The sequence below is a fragment of the Leguminivora glycinivorella genome, chromosome 7 (genome assembly GCF_023078275.1).
Source record: "Leguminivora glycinivorella isolate SPB_JAAS2020 chromosome 7, LegGlyc_1.1, whole genome shotgun sequence".
Lineage (NCBI taxonomy): Eukaryota > Metazoa > Arthropoda > Insecta > Lepidoptera > Tortricidae > Leguminivora > Leguminivora glycinivorella.
The window spans coordinates 9,639,566-9,655,708 of NC_062977.1; the positions used below are offsets into that span (position 1 = coordinate 9,639,566).

Here is a 16,143-nt window from a genome sequence, read left to right on the forward strand (position 1 = left end):
AAAGTTATTTTTTTATTTGCGTTTAAATACCACCCATTATATAGTACGAACTCCTCTCGGGAGTCGTGTCGCATGTGGACATAGTTTAAGAGAACTCCACGGTGGAGTTCTTAGCAATGAAAGTGTTAAGACCACATCCTTCCAGCCTAGTCCACTGACCGCCTCCACGTGTCCCGACCGTCTACTGCCAGGTGATTGCCAGCAAAGACCCTGCTTGGACAGGTGGTTGTCTGCTCTGCGTACTTAGCACGTGCCCTATCCATCGCCATGTCCGTGCGTGTATTGCCTGGCCTATGGATTTTTGTGCCGTCATCTGCCACAACCACAATCTAGCGTTTGAAATAGTTGTCGGCCAGTAGGTAAATACCCAAGATGCGCCGCTTGTTCATTCTACCATTTTTTCGTTCATGTTTTACTTCAAAAAGTAACAAAATTCGTGTTTATTTTAACAATCTTTATTGGTTTCCCCATCAACATCTTCATTGGTTTCCCAGGGAATCTCCATTTTATTTTTAAAATAAACTTATATGATAAGAAATTAAAGTTCGAACTTCAATAAAAAGCTAGCCGTGGTGGTTATAGGCGCTTTAATTCATTATATTATGCCTAAAATTGCTATTTTTTGGACAACAGCCACTATATGCCTTCCTTGTTTTAGTAAATAATTTTCAAGTCACTCAAAAAGAATAGGCTAGTTTCCTACTAGTCAAATCAGCTTCTTTTTAACTGTCAAAACGATTTGTTAATATGGAAGTACTATTAAATACTGAGGAGAGTGAGGAGTGACGTCACGGTCAATTCATTTACTTTATATCTTTCTCCTTGACATATTAAATAGAAATTATGTTTAAAAATAACTACTGTCCATATTTTTCTTCTTATTATGTGGTGCCTTATATTTTATTTTAAGTTTAGAAAACTAGCCTATTGACTTTTTATGTAAAGATGATCAAAGAAATATCCGATAAGAATTCAGGTTCGTTAAAATGAATAATAGATAAACAATTTGCAGAAGTAATCTGAAGCATTGACATTTTGTAAGATCAATCAGTAAATCCAATTTATAACAAGAATTTAACTATTATAATTTCAGCCCAATTACGGTCAAGGCTACCCCAACCAACCGCCCGGCCAGCAAGGTTACCCCAACCAGCCACCTGGGCAGCTAGAAGTGGGCCACGGACCTTATCCGTCCATGGGCCCCGGCGGTGGGATCTCGCCGCAGGTCCAGCAATGGTTCCGAGCAGTCGACAAAGACCAATCCGGGTTCATCACCGCCGACGAGCTTAAGTCCGCCTTGGTGAATGCGCAGGGGCAGACGTTCTCTCATACAGCTTGCAGTTTGATGATTGGTTAGTACCTTTTCGTAGTATTTATCCCAACCAGCCAGCTAGGAATATAAGTAGAACACGGTACGTGCCCCTCAATGGGCCCCAGCGGCGGAGTTTCGCCTCGGGTCCAGCAATGATTACGAGCGCCGAGCGGTCGACAAGGACCGGCGATATGGCTTCGTCACTACTGAAGAGCTTAAGGCCGCGTTGGTGAATGCATAGGTGCAGACTACAGCAGACGTTCTTGCATACAGAATCCAGTTTGATTACCTATTGGTTAGTGCGTACTAACTAGCCACGCCACCAGCAGCAGTAGAACTGCGTAAGCCAGGGGCAATACTCCGCCCTCTAAAAACCTACTGATAAGCTGCGTAGCAGAGACAAGAAACAATAAAGACTGTGGCTTAGGTATTTTGACACCACAGACCAACCCCTATAGACATCCATTACAAGACGACTCGCGGTCGCCAGCCTTCCTAGTATTTGCTGATATAAGTGCGGGCGCTCGCCGCCCGATCAGTATCGACCAAGTAACAGACCCGAAAGAGCGCGTGTTTTTCGCACTAAAAAATTGGAAAGACTGATGCCTTAAAGATGTTGTAGGTAAATGGTTGAAAAGGTAACACTCAAATTTAAAAACAGATGTTTTCCACAAATAAGTCATATTTATAATTTATTCAAGCCGGCATATCAATTAAATAGAGGGACATCTCTCTCCCTTTTCATCTGTACGATGGAGAAACGGCCAATCACATAAAGCCCGCTCCTTGCACCCCAAACACTGGTGACTCGTATCGCGAAAAAATATACAAGATTGCCACTGGAGGTTCTCTGTGTTTGACACAATTTGCTGAATTCAATTAGCATACTTTTTGTACGATGGAGTTAGGTACCATAAAGCGAAATATTAAAAAATATATTCGCTGCACTTTCAATTTCAGAAGTCAACCTACATTTTTTTGCAAAACTTATGATTTCTGTAGTTACCAGCAGCGGCTGGTCCATACAAGCCGATTCCCACTGGCTTGCCTAAAATTGATTACTAGTAAAGTACCTAATATTAAGATAGGTTTCTTTTTGCTTTGGTATCGCCTAGAAGAAATTTTCACCAGCCGCCACTGGTAGTTACCCAACATTGAATTTTTCTATTGTAAATTCAGGGATGTTCGATAAGGATCGTTCGGGACACATCAACGTAGAAGAGTTCGACAAGCTGTACACGTACGTTAACCAGTGGTTGGCAGTGTTCAAGACCTACGATACCGATCAGTCCGGCCATATCGACGAACAGGAGCTCTCTAAAGGTTCTTATTTTACCGAAGACTATTTTTAACCCTCGACGCAAAAACGACGGGGTGTTATGAGTTTGACGTGTCTGTCTGTCTGTCTGTGACATCGTAGCTCCCGAACGGATGAACCGATTTAGTTTTTTTAACCCCCTACGCAAAAATGACGACGGGGTGTTTCAAATTAACTGCTTTAAAATTGATAAAAGTAGGTGAATCTAGTAATTAAGATGATTTACCACCTGTGGAACTACTGGAAGCAGTGATAAACGCATTTTTTTGCGTTGTAGTTTCCTCGCTATTGACGTGTCTGTCTGTGGCATCGTAACTCCCGAACGGATGAACCAATTTAGATTTAGTTTTTTTTTTGTCTTAGACATGTTTCATGAAAATCGGTCTACTATGTCGCGGTCGGGGGTTTTTTCAAAATTTTAATTTTGTGGTTAGGTTATAATATGAATTTGGTACCTACCAACTATTGAAAGTTAGAGCCAATGTATAGAAGCCAAGGCTTGTACATTTTTAAGGACTGTAAAATTACGCGGTCAATTAACAGTTTTGAGAAATTAGATGATCTAATCGGTAACTTTTGAAGCTGAAATATTCTTATAGTAAAATGTAGTACATAATTTTATTATTTTCAGCTTTGAATCAAATGGGATTCCGTTTCACCCCGGACTTCATCAACTTCTTGTCAAAACGTTCAGACCCGAAAGGAGGGAAGGTGTCAGTGGACGAGTTCATCGTACTCTGCGTCCAAATACAGCGATTCACTGAGGCCTTCCGCGTGCGAGACACTCAGCAAAACGGGACCGTCACTATTGGATTTGAAGACTTCCTGACAGTCGCATTGAGCTGCTCGGTCTAATAGTTGGATTACCCTTTCATTGCTTTTCATCAAGCCCAATGTCACTGATATTCCAACTTCATAGATGAATATAGTAAGCGTACTTGAAAACGTCAAGATTACATTGAAAGACCACGCCTAAGACGTATAATGGATAGTTCTGGGCTCGACGTACTACACATTAGGGCGTCCGAGGCTTTGAAAGGGACAATGGAGGAAATCTCAAAACAGACAGATATCACCATTGCATGCTTTATTGACAGCCTTACATATGGAAGAAATACTGAACACATTCAGTTACCACACACAAATCGCAGTTAGCACCAGACTTCATAAGACTTTTAATGATGCTTTAAACAAGGGATATTTTTATAATGCCGTCTTGCACAGCCATACCAGTTGCCTGCTTAGAATTCCATTGTATCTGTAAGTAAAATAAATTATTTTTTATAAAACACCTAGTTTATTTTTATTTAATTTCTTGACGTTAAACATAATTGATTCACCAAAGTTGAATGATTTAGGTATTATCAGCTGCAAAAATGCATGGCGAATTTATCAATGAATTCATTCATAATTTCTTCATGCACTTTTGCAGCTGATAGTACATACCTTATGGCTTATAAAAAATTAAATACATAGTTAACTTCAGTTCTTTAACATTACCTTAGGTGAATTTAACTTTTGCTTAATATATTAATCCCAATTCACCATACTTAAAAGGTTCAAATTGAAGATGAGTAGCTATTGTATGACTACTGACTTATCAAATGCTGCGAAAACAATCAAACTTCTAGGCTATATGATTCATAAGTTATTATTTAATGTCATAGGTTTATCCAAAGAGTTAAAGGAAGTACATATATGTGAGTCATATTTCTTGATACTTACTTGGCTCATTTCTTCTCCTAATTGCTTCAGACTTCTCCAACAAGAAGACAACTTCTTGGAACGTTTTAACAGCCGTTCGCATATTAGCCGACTGCTGAGCATGATTTGCAGAACTGTCATCCAGTAAGGTATTAATAGTAGGCACTTCATCCAATTTGAAACTTCTTACAGTATTTGGATTAAAAACTACAGATACTTTTCCAGTTTTTGGATGTATACTGAAAGGAGACTTCAACAAGTGGTTGAAGCCCTTGGTGACATTTACATCTAATCTGGGGTAGCAGTACTGTATTTTGATTTCTTCTAATAGATACTTCAGTTTGCGACCTGCACTGCTATTCTGAAAGAATTTATAAATAGTTATATAAATTGTCTTTACAATTTATACGGACTAGCCTCAGAATAGAAGCTGTGATAGCTACTTTACGTGCTAGCGCACTGCATTTATACATATATTATCGAATGGCGTATACCTAATTAGAGCCGTGATGTCATAAGAAAGTATAGTTCTTTACCAGGTAGTTAAACACTTACAGAAGAATATAAAGCAGAAATTTTTGAAAAACATTTCTTTGACTAAACATCTAAGTACTTACTTCTCTGCAATAACTTTCATACAGTTTAGCAAAACTATTCCACCTGTCCAAAGATAGGCCTTTACTTTTCTCCAAATGAGCTTGAACTTGTGATCTAAATGTTTCGTCTGGTATCATTTTCAAAAAGTTTTGTATTCTTTCTGGTGTTCCATAGAACTCCTGGTCATTGACAACATCTTCAAAGTATCTGTCAATTACAGTCATAGCTCTCCTGAAAAGGAAATTCTGGATAAAATGTATTCTTATACTGATTAAAATTACAGGAATTGGTTTTAGTACTTTCGTGTCCTACACAGTAGTCGTAAATACAATTGGTTTATAAATGCTTTATGTCAGAACCACCACCTTTAGCTTAAAAATTGACAATGAACCCTTTGAAATCAAATTCCTGCTGTATTTTCTAAATCATATCATATCTCTGTTCATGACTATTTCATCTAATTAGTAAAGTTTGTGAGTTGTGAGTATTCTGTATTATTAGACAGACATTGCTTTCCAACCATTAAAAATGGCCTCTACATTAACCATAACTCCAGGGTTCTTAAGGGGTGCTTTTTTTTTATTGATCCCGCATTAAATATATGAGTATCAAGAGATATATTACTGTATACAATAGGCTACTTGACCCTTTTTTAAAGTCTGTCTTATATAATTAAGTACTGTCCAATTAACCGAAATAAAATATTACCATATTTTATTATGACCTAAAAACAGCAAAATATTTTTAATGTATACTTTTACGTAATCAGGCGAAAACAACACAGTCATGTTAATCTATAGATTATCTGTGTATGAAGTCATTATATTCGAAAACAACATTTTCTGACTTTTAAGTATGAGGCATAAAGTTCATTATGTCAATGATAGTTTTGACATGAATAAGTTTGAATTCAATGACGTCACTACATTGCTGACTGCGTTTTCGGTGGCCAAAATAAAAAAAAATACACATGCACATTTTTAATCAAAAATATGTAGCCGTCATACACTTTTAACACCCAAAATCTATAAATGTTGGTTTTTTATGTCAAATACTACAGAAGACAATCATGACACAGAAATTCAATATGAGTCTAGTAGCCTATTACACTGACCTGATGCTTGAATGTAAGTTGTCACTTCCCAGATTGACCTTTTTGAACTGATTGTCACCTCCCATAATCAGGCACAGGTAATCTGCCACTGCAGCCCTGCCTGGACTGTCTAAGGTCCTGGCTTCATAGTCTGACACCCAGCAATGGATACCTCTTCTGCCAGAAAACACCCAGAGTATGCTTTGGAAGCCGAAATCATCTGAAATGTACAAATACTAATTTAATTTCAAAAATAAAGAGAAGTGTGGTTAATTATAAGTTCCACTAATTGATGTAGCAACAAATCTGTTAAATTTCACTGTAGTACTCATATGTGAATGATAGATGAAGATGTTAACGTGTTAGCAAAAAATAATTTTATTGCCAAAGGGAAGGGTTAAGTACATAAAAATATTTTTTTGAAAATGGGCTATATAAAAAAAAACAGAACAAACCTCTCAATGCCTTATCCAAAATTTCACAAGCAATAATCATGAACTTCCAGCACTTATCACAGACATTGGCTTCTTGGCAGCAAGTTCTCACTTCATCATAGTCTGTCAAGTCAATGTCAAATACCAGCTCTCTGGCTAGAACCACTGCATCATGGCGGCCAATGGAAGGCCTGGAATCAAATTATAGAAAGAACATTAGTGAAGTTATCAAGATCAAAGCGAGCCAGTTTTTCATACCTCATACAAGAACAAATATAATCAGCTCACTTTATATTTCATTAACCTTTCATATTGGTCTATATAATTGTCCAGTTGAAAGTGACCAAGGTACTGACAAAATATCAAAATGCCTTGATTAAAAATTTTACAAACACATTGGCTGCTTGCATCTAATAACTAATTACAAGTAAACATTATTAACCAGCAATGGCCAAAACTGCAGAGGCCAGGTAAACTTCAGAATAAGGTAAAATTCTGAAATGTGTATTGATAACTCTCTAGCTGCCTTTATCAGTTATAGGTGCAAGGTGCATGATGTAAGATGAGAAGAGTTCCAAATTTGTACAAAATGAAATGATACACAGTAGGTTCTGAAACAAGTTTGAAAATGCGGTTCTGGCTACTCACTTAGTGTTGTACACAGCACCAATATCCAACTTATAAGGGCACTTCTTTTGAAGCAATGTCTGAAATTCCTTTTGATTAGAAATAGACAAATATCGCAAATAGACGTCATCAGCTAGTGTAAACGATAATTCTCTGTGAGAGAGCGGCTGTGGACTGCTACCACAAGACAACCATCTACAGAACACATTTTGAGGAAAGAGCCTCGTATAGTAGACGGGCAACATGTCTGATAACATGTTTTCATCATTTTGTCCAACCTGCAATTAACAAAACAGTAATAAAATAACAATTAGGGATATAATTTAACAGAAAGCAATCCAGAAAAACTGCATTTTACCATTGTAAACAATGAACAGAAACGAAATTACTTATCTGGAACGTGACACTTAATTGCTATTAATTTATTATTTTTATTAAGTCTATTAATTTCAAGTCATGTGTAATAAAGAATAATTACATTTATTTTTGAAAAGTTTCAATAAAGTATAAATTAAAAAGCGAATTAAGCCAAAATATGGTTACAATAGAGAAAACGCTGAAATAATGTGTAATATGGCGCCAAACAGATCAATTTGACAACTGATAGTTGACATTGACACTATCTCAGTACGTTTGAGACACAAATATTATTGGCAGCAACAATGTTATGAATTAACATCAAATTAACATATTTTGCACCAACGACCTGTTATTTATTTATTTACTAAACTTGAAATAACTTGATATGTGATTTTTTAAATAAATACAAAATGAGAGGTCAATGTTACTGAGTTTAACTTATCAATAATTAGAGGGTAGTTTTAGTATCTCTGTGACTTGTTTACAATTAAATAGCAAAATAAATTAATAACTTCACTACTCTAGTGTCTCAACTATAATAATATTTACTAGTCTTTGCTGTAGCCTTAAATTGAGTGACCATTGCATGTTCTTAATAATATATTATGAGTCTTAAAAAAGCAATTCATCTTAAACACTGTAAGACCCCAAAATTAGTCCTGTTGGGATTTTACGTTTCCAAGTGCAAATAAGTAAATAGAATGTGGAAATTTCAAGAAATATATGTAGAATGTGTTGTTCACCGCCTAATACAATTTCCTTTTTTACGTAATGTGTATTCTATTAGTGCGTTTTCACATTATCCGTTCCGATATTGGACGTAAGAAGAATTTCAAAGGCAAAAATCAAAGACGGCGACTTAAATAATATAGAATATTGGTCCTACATCCGATACCGATTTGGATAATGTGAAAAGACACTTAGGGTTATATTTTATATACGTTTTACATTCATTTTCAGTTCGCTCCAATGCTGTGCTTGAAGTATTAGAACGATGGATTTACAATATTACTTATGCTTCTTTAGAAAAGCCTCTCCTGACTACCTTAATAACAATGACTGCTAGTGTGATATTTCTAGCAATAATGTTAATACTTGCAGTAATTTTTGCTGGTGTGATATGTCTCACAAGTATTATTTTGTTAATTGAAGGTAAGCTAAACTATTATGAAAATTTCTCGAAACGTGTAGTACCTATTAAGCTTCTGTACCGTTATTTGAAGCCTATTTAATATATTGAGAGACAGCGATACTGTTTGTAGATGCGTAGCGGTTCACAGCAGGTACCTACAGCTGAACACCTGTAAACAACTTGCAACTCCAGTTTTACGATTCAGGTTTCCCCTTCCCCCAGGCGACCCGTGCCGTAGGGACGGCAACGATGTTTCATCATTGGCGTTCTGTTTGTCGGAACGTTCGGTTCACTACGAAAAATTCTTAGAATTCTTTAATTTACTATTATAAATTAAATGTTTTAGAAGCTGAGCACCTGATCGATTCACTTTGAGCGCAGCGTGTCGCGTAAGTAAGCGATTTTTTATTTGTTTTTCAGTTATTTTTTTCAGTGAATCGATTCGTCTTAAGCACGGAACAGGTCAAGAAAGTAAAAATTTAAAAATGATCTCCTTGTCCTCTTTGAGACTAAAACAGTCCTTATTAAAGTCGTAATTGACGCGATTAGTGTTTGTTTTGCCTTGCGGCCGAAGATGAGCCTGTGCTGTGACCTGATAATTTCCGTGCGTGCCCATTGTGGTAGGTACTGTGCTGCGGGATAAAATTCCTTTACAATCTCTTTAAATAGATCGATATTCTGTAACGGAATTCAGAAATAGATCAAAAGTCGAAAGTTAAAGCCTATAGCTGCCGGACTTGGCAGGGGCGTCAATAAATATGTATTGATTCTAAGTATCATGTTGGCTTTTATATCAGATCCCTGTGTGCCTTAAAATCGACTTTCCGCTCTAAAGAAAGGTAACTAACAAACCTATATCATTAGCGTCTTTGGGGAACATGTTTGTGTAATCCGAAAAATGTTCCGTAAATAAATATGGGCAATTTTAAATGCACAGTACGGTATCGTCAGGGATACCTCTGAAAAATGTAGTTTGGTAATGTTCTTACGCCTTAATCAAATCTAAGCCGCTTGCCAGTGGAAGTAAAGGATTACAAAGTGAAACTCAGGTATGTGGAGAATATAAGTTCCGGTTAAAGATAATTGAGAAAATCCGCATACGAGAGAGTCACTCTTTAATCCTTAACTATAATAATAGCGTTTAATAACGCAAGGCGAGCGTATTTGATTAATTTGATTACTTGGCTGCTGCGTAAGCAGAGTAAAAGGGTGCATCATTGCACTAGCTTACTAAAAACTTCTTACCTGCGCAAGGTGTGAAAAAATTTACAACCAGTATGTTTTTATTTTGTGTATAGTCCGCTTAAGGATATAAAAGGCTGGTATAATAATTATTATTCTGTGGAAGCAGGCATTAGTGGGAAAAATATCAAGTGTTAAGACGGTGTAAAAGCACTAGTCTGATCGAGTAGGCAGTGACCCTGTCTGCAGAGCCTATTGTTCTGGGTTCGAATCCCAGTATGGGAATATGTTTGTGTGATGCACACAAATAGCGGGACGTAGTTGAACGAAAGAGAGCCATCCCCTGAAAATAGCCTTTTATTTGAATGGCTTTTCCCTTTTTACGTTGAGATTATATTCAAATATGTTTATATGAATTGGATCTTTTTCCTTTTACTACGTCCATTTTTTCCCGAGTTACGGTTGTGTTATTATGTATTTAAGTATACATATGTCTATAGTAAGAGAATTATCTCGCCTTGCTACCATAGTACAAGCCTTCCTCAGTTTTTGGCAAAATAGATTCCCCAATGTCTATTTATTTTGGTACCGATAATAAATTTCCCGCTTATTAAGGCTTATGAGTATTACTATTTATCTAGATAAAAACCGGCCGTCTGCGCAAGACGTGCATCTTCCCATTTTCATATTTCCCGCCTGCGCAAGGCGTGTGAATAATATGATTGTTAAGACGGCTGAAAATTTTGCAGTCTGCGCAAGGCTTGCAATTTTCGTGACTCAATTTTCTGCTTGCGCAAGGCGATTAAATATTTTATGTAGCCTGCTGAAAACCTGCCGCCTTCGCAAGGCGCGTGTTTACATATCCTGCGTCACAAGCAGATCAAGCAGATGTGGTATAATAGGTATAATACAATTAGCATGGTTCTAAAGCGGTTTTTGTCGGCCTACGCAAGGCATTTTGAAACTTACGTGTAATGGAGGAAACAACACAAGATGATAACGCCTCCTAAGCTTAGTACCAAGTGCTTACTTTGTTAATTACCAAGTCATTTTGACAGGGGTTATATATTTCTACTGCGGAATCACTTCCAGTAATCATTAAATAGTCTCGAGAAGACTTGTCAAAGCGGACCCCAGGCCTTCACAGGCCGGGGCCAATGCCGGGATAACGCAAGGAGGATGAGCCTGGTGAAGACTAAAAAGATTATCACAGTTATTGCTGGCGACTTGATAAACGTGGTTTCTTTTTTTGTGGAAACTTTTTCCACTATATAGTTATCTACTACATATTTTATCTTTGTCGTTAACGACGTTTGAAACACCTAGCTCACGCTGACGCGGAGTGAGTTGACACGATAATATTCAAAATTAACCACGGTTTTATCAGCCTACTGATTTAGGTTTTAAAGTGGGATTTGAGGTCATTTAATCATTTAAGTAAACCTGTTGATAGTGTTGATGCATATCCAGGCCGCAGTATTATTTGATTCAGGATATTAACCGTTTCCCAAACATCTTAAATATGTTATTTATCTATTATTTTAATCAAATAGTTATCTAGCCCGCTGGCCGCTCCGGCGCCACATGAGGCCAATAATCTAAAGATCAGATTGCTTTGGACTGTTTTAGGTCATTCATTTGTTTAGTTAAGCCCACGTGGGTTGAACACATTTTAAGGAATTGGCTATGTGGATGAAATAGCAAACATTTTTGCATAGTTTTTCGCTATGTATGAATGCAGTTGTGATATGTTATTACATATTTTGAGGCTCCAGGAACGACCTGAACCAATGTTACAAAGAACCATTACATTAAAATGTGTTCACATCCTCATAAAGTAGCACGGGGTGACTCGTCTACTCATTATTTAGTCCGAATGAAACAATACGTATTTAAATTATGAATTTTAGGTTAAGATTACCGCCATAACACGTTTTTAAAAAATAAAAGAGGGGAAAAGGACATCTACGTAAGAAGTGATGAAATGTACGGGGTAATAAACCCACCTACAAACTTAAAACGCTGTCATATTACAGCTTTTCATCTGCTTTTTAAATAAAGTAACCTCTATGGTTAATAAATATATCACATTCATTGGGTATTCGGAAAACTATTTCTCATACCTAATCATTGTTTTTGGTAACAATATTTTGCACGATAAGTAATTGATGTGGTTTCAAAATGATTTTAATACTCATATAAAGATGGACCGTCAAAACAATTTTAAAGCTATGCCGAATAAGCCCATGGCCCATGGGGTTTGATGAGTATCTCAAAATTTTGTTTGGACCTCAGATCTCGGAACTACAGATCTAGGTACCTTAACCTCAATATCATATTCTTCATTACAAAACCAGAAGGCTACGTCATGCCATATAATGAAATGATTATATATCTTTATGCTTCCAACGAAAATCACGGGTCTTACCCGCATACATACGTATCCTTAAGGAGAAAAATATTTGATTGTAACATCTTGCGCTTCCATAAGCTGGTTACCCAAAACAAAAAGGCATTTATATACGAAGAAAATTCTATCATCAGCATTGGCTATTACATGTGTACAAATTACAAATAAAACGCTTCGCACACGTGCGTCTAGCCGCCTATGCGTTGTTAGCCTATGCCAATCCTTGGCTTAACAGAAAGTACATACATATTGGGTAAATAACTAACAAAAAATATTAGGGAACTGGAAGAGAACTCTCCAGACAAAAAGTCTAAGGTTAAGTTGTAGCCTGTTAACCAAGGCAATTAAAAGTTGAACTGTGGTAGTACCAATACTACCAATTGCACAGGAGGTACTTTGTTTAGGACTGTATTCATACATGGATTCAATGTCCTTAATACGTATACTCATCATGTATAACGAATGACTAAGTTATACTTATACAAAGCCTCAATAGTCTTGTTACTTCATATACTTACACTTCCTTTCTGGATGATAGATTCGTTTACCAAAAGAGTATCTTATGCTTAGGAGATTTCAATGATGAAAAATTCACAAGTGTGCTGATCCTCACTATATGATAATAAGACTTTTTAGAATGATTAGATTTTTTTTTAGCACTTACCAAACGTGCCCAGATTATTATTTCCGTTAATAAAATTGGAACCACGTTACACATGGGTTCAGTATGGGTTATACTCAAGAGGCCAAGAATATTTCCGGCATACTAGAATGCTCGGGAAAATTACTAAAATTAGATTTCATAATACGAATTAAGTATATCACGAAAGAACCATGATTGTTGGAACATTAGTCATACCATTGGTAGTAAGGTTTTCAATAGCTGCGCACATTAGTGTTATACACTTTTAAAGTTGTAGCCGATTGAGCAAAATTTTTCTTCGCTACCAAATTTTGCCATGTCATAGCCATAAGGCAGTAATTATAATATTCACTGTCTATTATGTAATGCTGTAATTGCCGGAAATAAATAGTGACTATTTGGATAAGGCATTAATGAATGGATCAGTTCCTTAACTGTTTTCTATAATATCATATGTAATAATATCATGTCATGCAAATCAATATATTAATGTAATGTACCTATGTCATGTCGATTATTCTATGATACTGAAAAGAGATAAACGAGTTGCGAGGAATTTGACACACAATCCAAAACTTAAGTTTTTCGCTTATAGGTACCCTAAAAGAAATGATACTGCAATAACCCTACTTACTGGCAATTGCAGAGTCGGGGTCAAAACATTAAAAACATACTAAGTGTATTAAATTGAATATTATAATGAAATAAACGTAAACATAAGTCATGACCTGACCTTGTTAGGGGGATGAAATAAAAAAGTAACAGGTTTTTCATAATTTATTTTAATATCGTTATGGGTCCGTATACAAAATAGGTATATACATAAAATTTAAAAATGTTTCAAACATAAGGAATGACTAATAATAAGTTACAATAGAAAAATAGGTCACTGTGCACTTATCAATTCAGTCACTGCAGCTACTGTCGGCTGCAATTCACATTCCTCCATATAGGTACACAAGCTATCTGATGTGTGAAGTGCACTTGAAGTTGTTATTTCCATTGGCGATTCAATTAATCACATTGGCGTTTCTTGACCACCAGGCGAATACAGACACGTCTCAATATATTAAATAGGCTTCAAATAACGGTACAGAAGCTTAATAGCAGCGTTTTACCTTACAATAAAACGCATATTAAGCGAAATACCTTATTTGAAGCCTATATTTTTAACTACGCCTGTGGCTACAACACTCAGTTGCAATAAACCAAGGCACATTTATTTTCCCATTTGAGGGTATTTCTTGTTCACTGCTAGTAAACAACATTTTTAGACTATTCAGTTTCGAAGATACGTCTTTATTTCATTTCACATTTGAATTCATAAATGATGCAACCGTTTGGTAAGTGGTATATTGCAACTTCGGTTAAATTAATATTTTGAGAACCAATGATGAAACATCGTTGCCGTCCCTACGGCACGGGTCGCCTGGGGGAAGGGGAAACCTGAATCGTAAAACTGGAGTTGCAAGTTGTTTACAGGTGTTCAGCTGTAGGTACCTGCTGTGAACCGCTACGCATCTACAAACAGTATCGCTGTCTCTCAATATATTAAATAGGCTTCAAATAAGGTATTTCGCTTAATATGCGTTTTATTGTAAGGTAAAACGCTGCTAATAATAACAAAATTATGGCATGCTCAACCAAGCAAGGACAGAGATAAATAAATTATACCTAAGGTCAGTGTCGGGAAGACCGTCTACCCAGAAAGACCGTCTACTGAATATCACTTTTGTATTTATATATCTATCACTTCTTACACCTCCGAAGGTATACCAGTTTTTCATCCTTAATCCATTGGTCTTCAATAGATATCCCTAGGACGAACACTAGTTAACAAAAAACTTGATTCGTGTTTCGAACTCGACCAAATATGTACGAGTAACTTCGAAATTGTGCCTAGTCAGAAAGACCGGCATATAAGAGTAAGCCTCCCCACAGACGAGTCTTAATTTTCATAATCTTAAAAAAAACTTGTATGCAATCTGACAGTTCAAACTGACACTGACAAGACACTGACAGATTTGAACTGTCAGATTGCATACAAGTTTTTTTAAGATTATGAATTTTTAAGACTGTCTGTGGGGAGCCTAAGGCACCTTTCTTAGGCTTTATGGCAAATAATAAGTCGAGTTTAAACGGGTGTTATAGTTTAATTTTAATTAAAAGTTTTGGCTTTGCTTTTGTCTGGACCTGAAAAAAGAAGGTTATCAACCAATCATTTACGCGACATATGACGGTCTTGCCTTATAAATAGAAAAATGCTGATATGTTAAAAATATCAACGTTATTTGTTTAATATCTATCACATTACTCCCTGTTATTACAGAATATAACAATGAACATGATTTTGATACTTATTTCCGTATGATTTTACGCGACAACGAGCACTAGACGGTCTTTTCCGTGGGACGGTCAACCCGCCGAGCCTTAAAAAAAGTGATTTTTATCACATAAGTTTACTTTAATTCACCAAAGTACTATAAAAGCTGTGTATAATATAAAATACCAGACTACTTTAATAGTCTAGTTTTATCCACTCAAACTTTATTTCAAATAAAGTATGCCGGTCTTGCCCGCACTGACCTTACTCATCAATGCTGGTACAAAGCATCCAATTTTTTTTTGATAATACCTACTTACTTACTAAACAATAATAACCAATTTTTTTTAAATATTTCAGGGTTTTTGCTAGTGGTGATGATAATTGCAGTTAGTTTAATTACAATGATTGGTTCATACATTTATGTCGTTGGCATTACCTTAACTCTTTATTTCAAAGCTGAAAGTAAAGAAGCCTACGGCAGAAATAAAATGGCTTAACTTCAAAGTTTTTATTGTCTTTAATATTACTTGTATTTTTCGTATAGTAATTAAATAACTTTTGGAAAGTATTAATTTTTATTTCCCGACCAATAAAAATAAAATAAAATTACAATCATGTCTTGGACAGTTTTTTCATTCTCAAAGCAATTGGGTCCGAAAAACCCCCTTTTCTTAATATTTTTCTTAATATTTTAGTTCAATTAAAAAAATACTTACATACGCTCAGTTTGGACCGCGCCAGCTGTCAAGTGTAGGAACTCGAATTATGTCATTCATGCGCTACGGTCAATTTGTGAGCGAATCGAACAAATTGTATATTCGAGTAACGTAAAAAGCGCAAAGTAACAATACACAAATTTCGTAAATCGATACTATTTGGTGTTTCGTTTTTATCGTATTATGTTTGTCGTAATCAGTTCAGTGATAATTAATGATATAGTGGGATTTTCATACCTGTGCGCCGCATTGTTCAGTGAGGAGAGTTGAATGAGATGGCCCGTCTTTG

The 16,143-nt window shown here is 36.1% G+C and overlaps 2 protein-coding genes and 1 long non-coding RNA gene across 4 annotated transcripts in view; 2 read left to right on the plus strand and 1 right to left on the minus strand.

Moving 5' to 3' along the window:
• The window catches only part of LOC125227824 (peflin), a 24,550-nt gene extending 20,693 nt beyond the window's left edge, over positions 1–3,857 (plus strand). Inside the window, exons 3-5 of the mRNA XM_048132188.1 lie at positions 1,094–1,352; positions 2,492–2,635; positions 3,262–3,857. Coding sequence (XP_047988145.1) covers positions 1,094–1,352; positions 2,492–2,635; positions 3,262–3,485 — 627 coding nt within the window. The 3' untranslated portion in view covers positions 3,486–3,857. The remainder of the gene's footprint in view (positions 1–1,093; positions 1,353–2,491; positions 2,636–3,261) is intronic.
• On the minus strand, positions 3,701–7,665 carry LOC125227823 (DNA primase small subunit). 2 transcript variants are annotated; one of them, XM_048132187.1, is made up of 7 exons: positions 7,564–7,665; positions 7,107–7,363; positions 6,480–6,649; positions 6,046–6,244; positions 4,952–5,162; positions 4,356–4,695; positions 3,701–3,888 (listed from the first exon to the last, which is right to left on the minus strand). In XM_048132187.1, exons 2-7 carry the CDS (start codon positions 7,340–7,342, stop codon positions 3,872–3,874), a joined length of 1,173 nt encoding a protein of 390 aa, XP_047988144.1. In that variant the 5' UTR covers positions 7,343–7,363; positions 7,564–7,665; the 3' UTR covers positions 3,701–3,871. The 2 variants fall into 2 exon arrangements, with proteins under 2 accessions (XP_047988144.1, XP_047988143.1); XM_048132186.1 differs by having other exon boundaries at positions 7,444–7,659.
• Positions 7,666–7,954: 289 nt separating this feature from the next.
• On the plus strand, positions 7,955–15,703 carry LOC125228239. The gene is made up of 3 exons (XR_007177267.1): positions 7,955–8,084; positions 8,406–8,597; positions 15,496–15,703. It is a non-coding gene; the product is annotated as an uncharacterized LOC125228239 (long non-coding RNA).
• Positions 15,704–16,143: the final 440 nt, after the last annotated feature.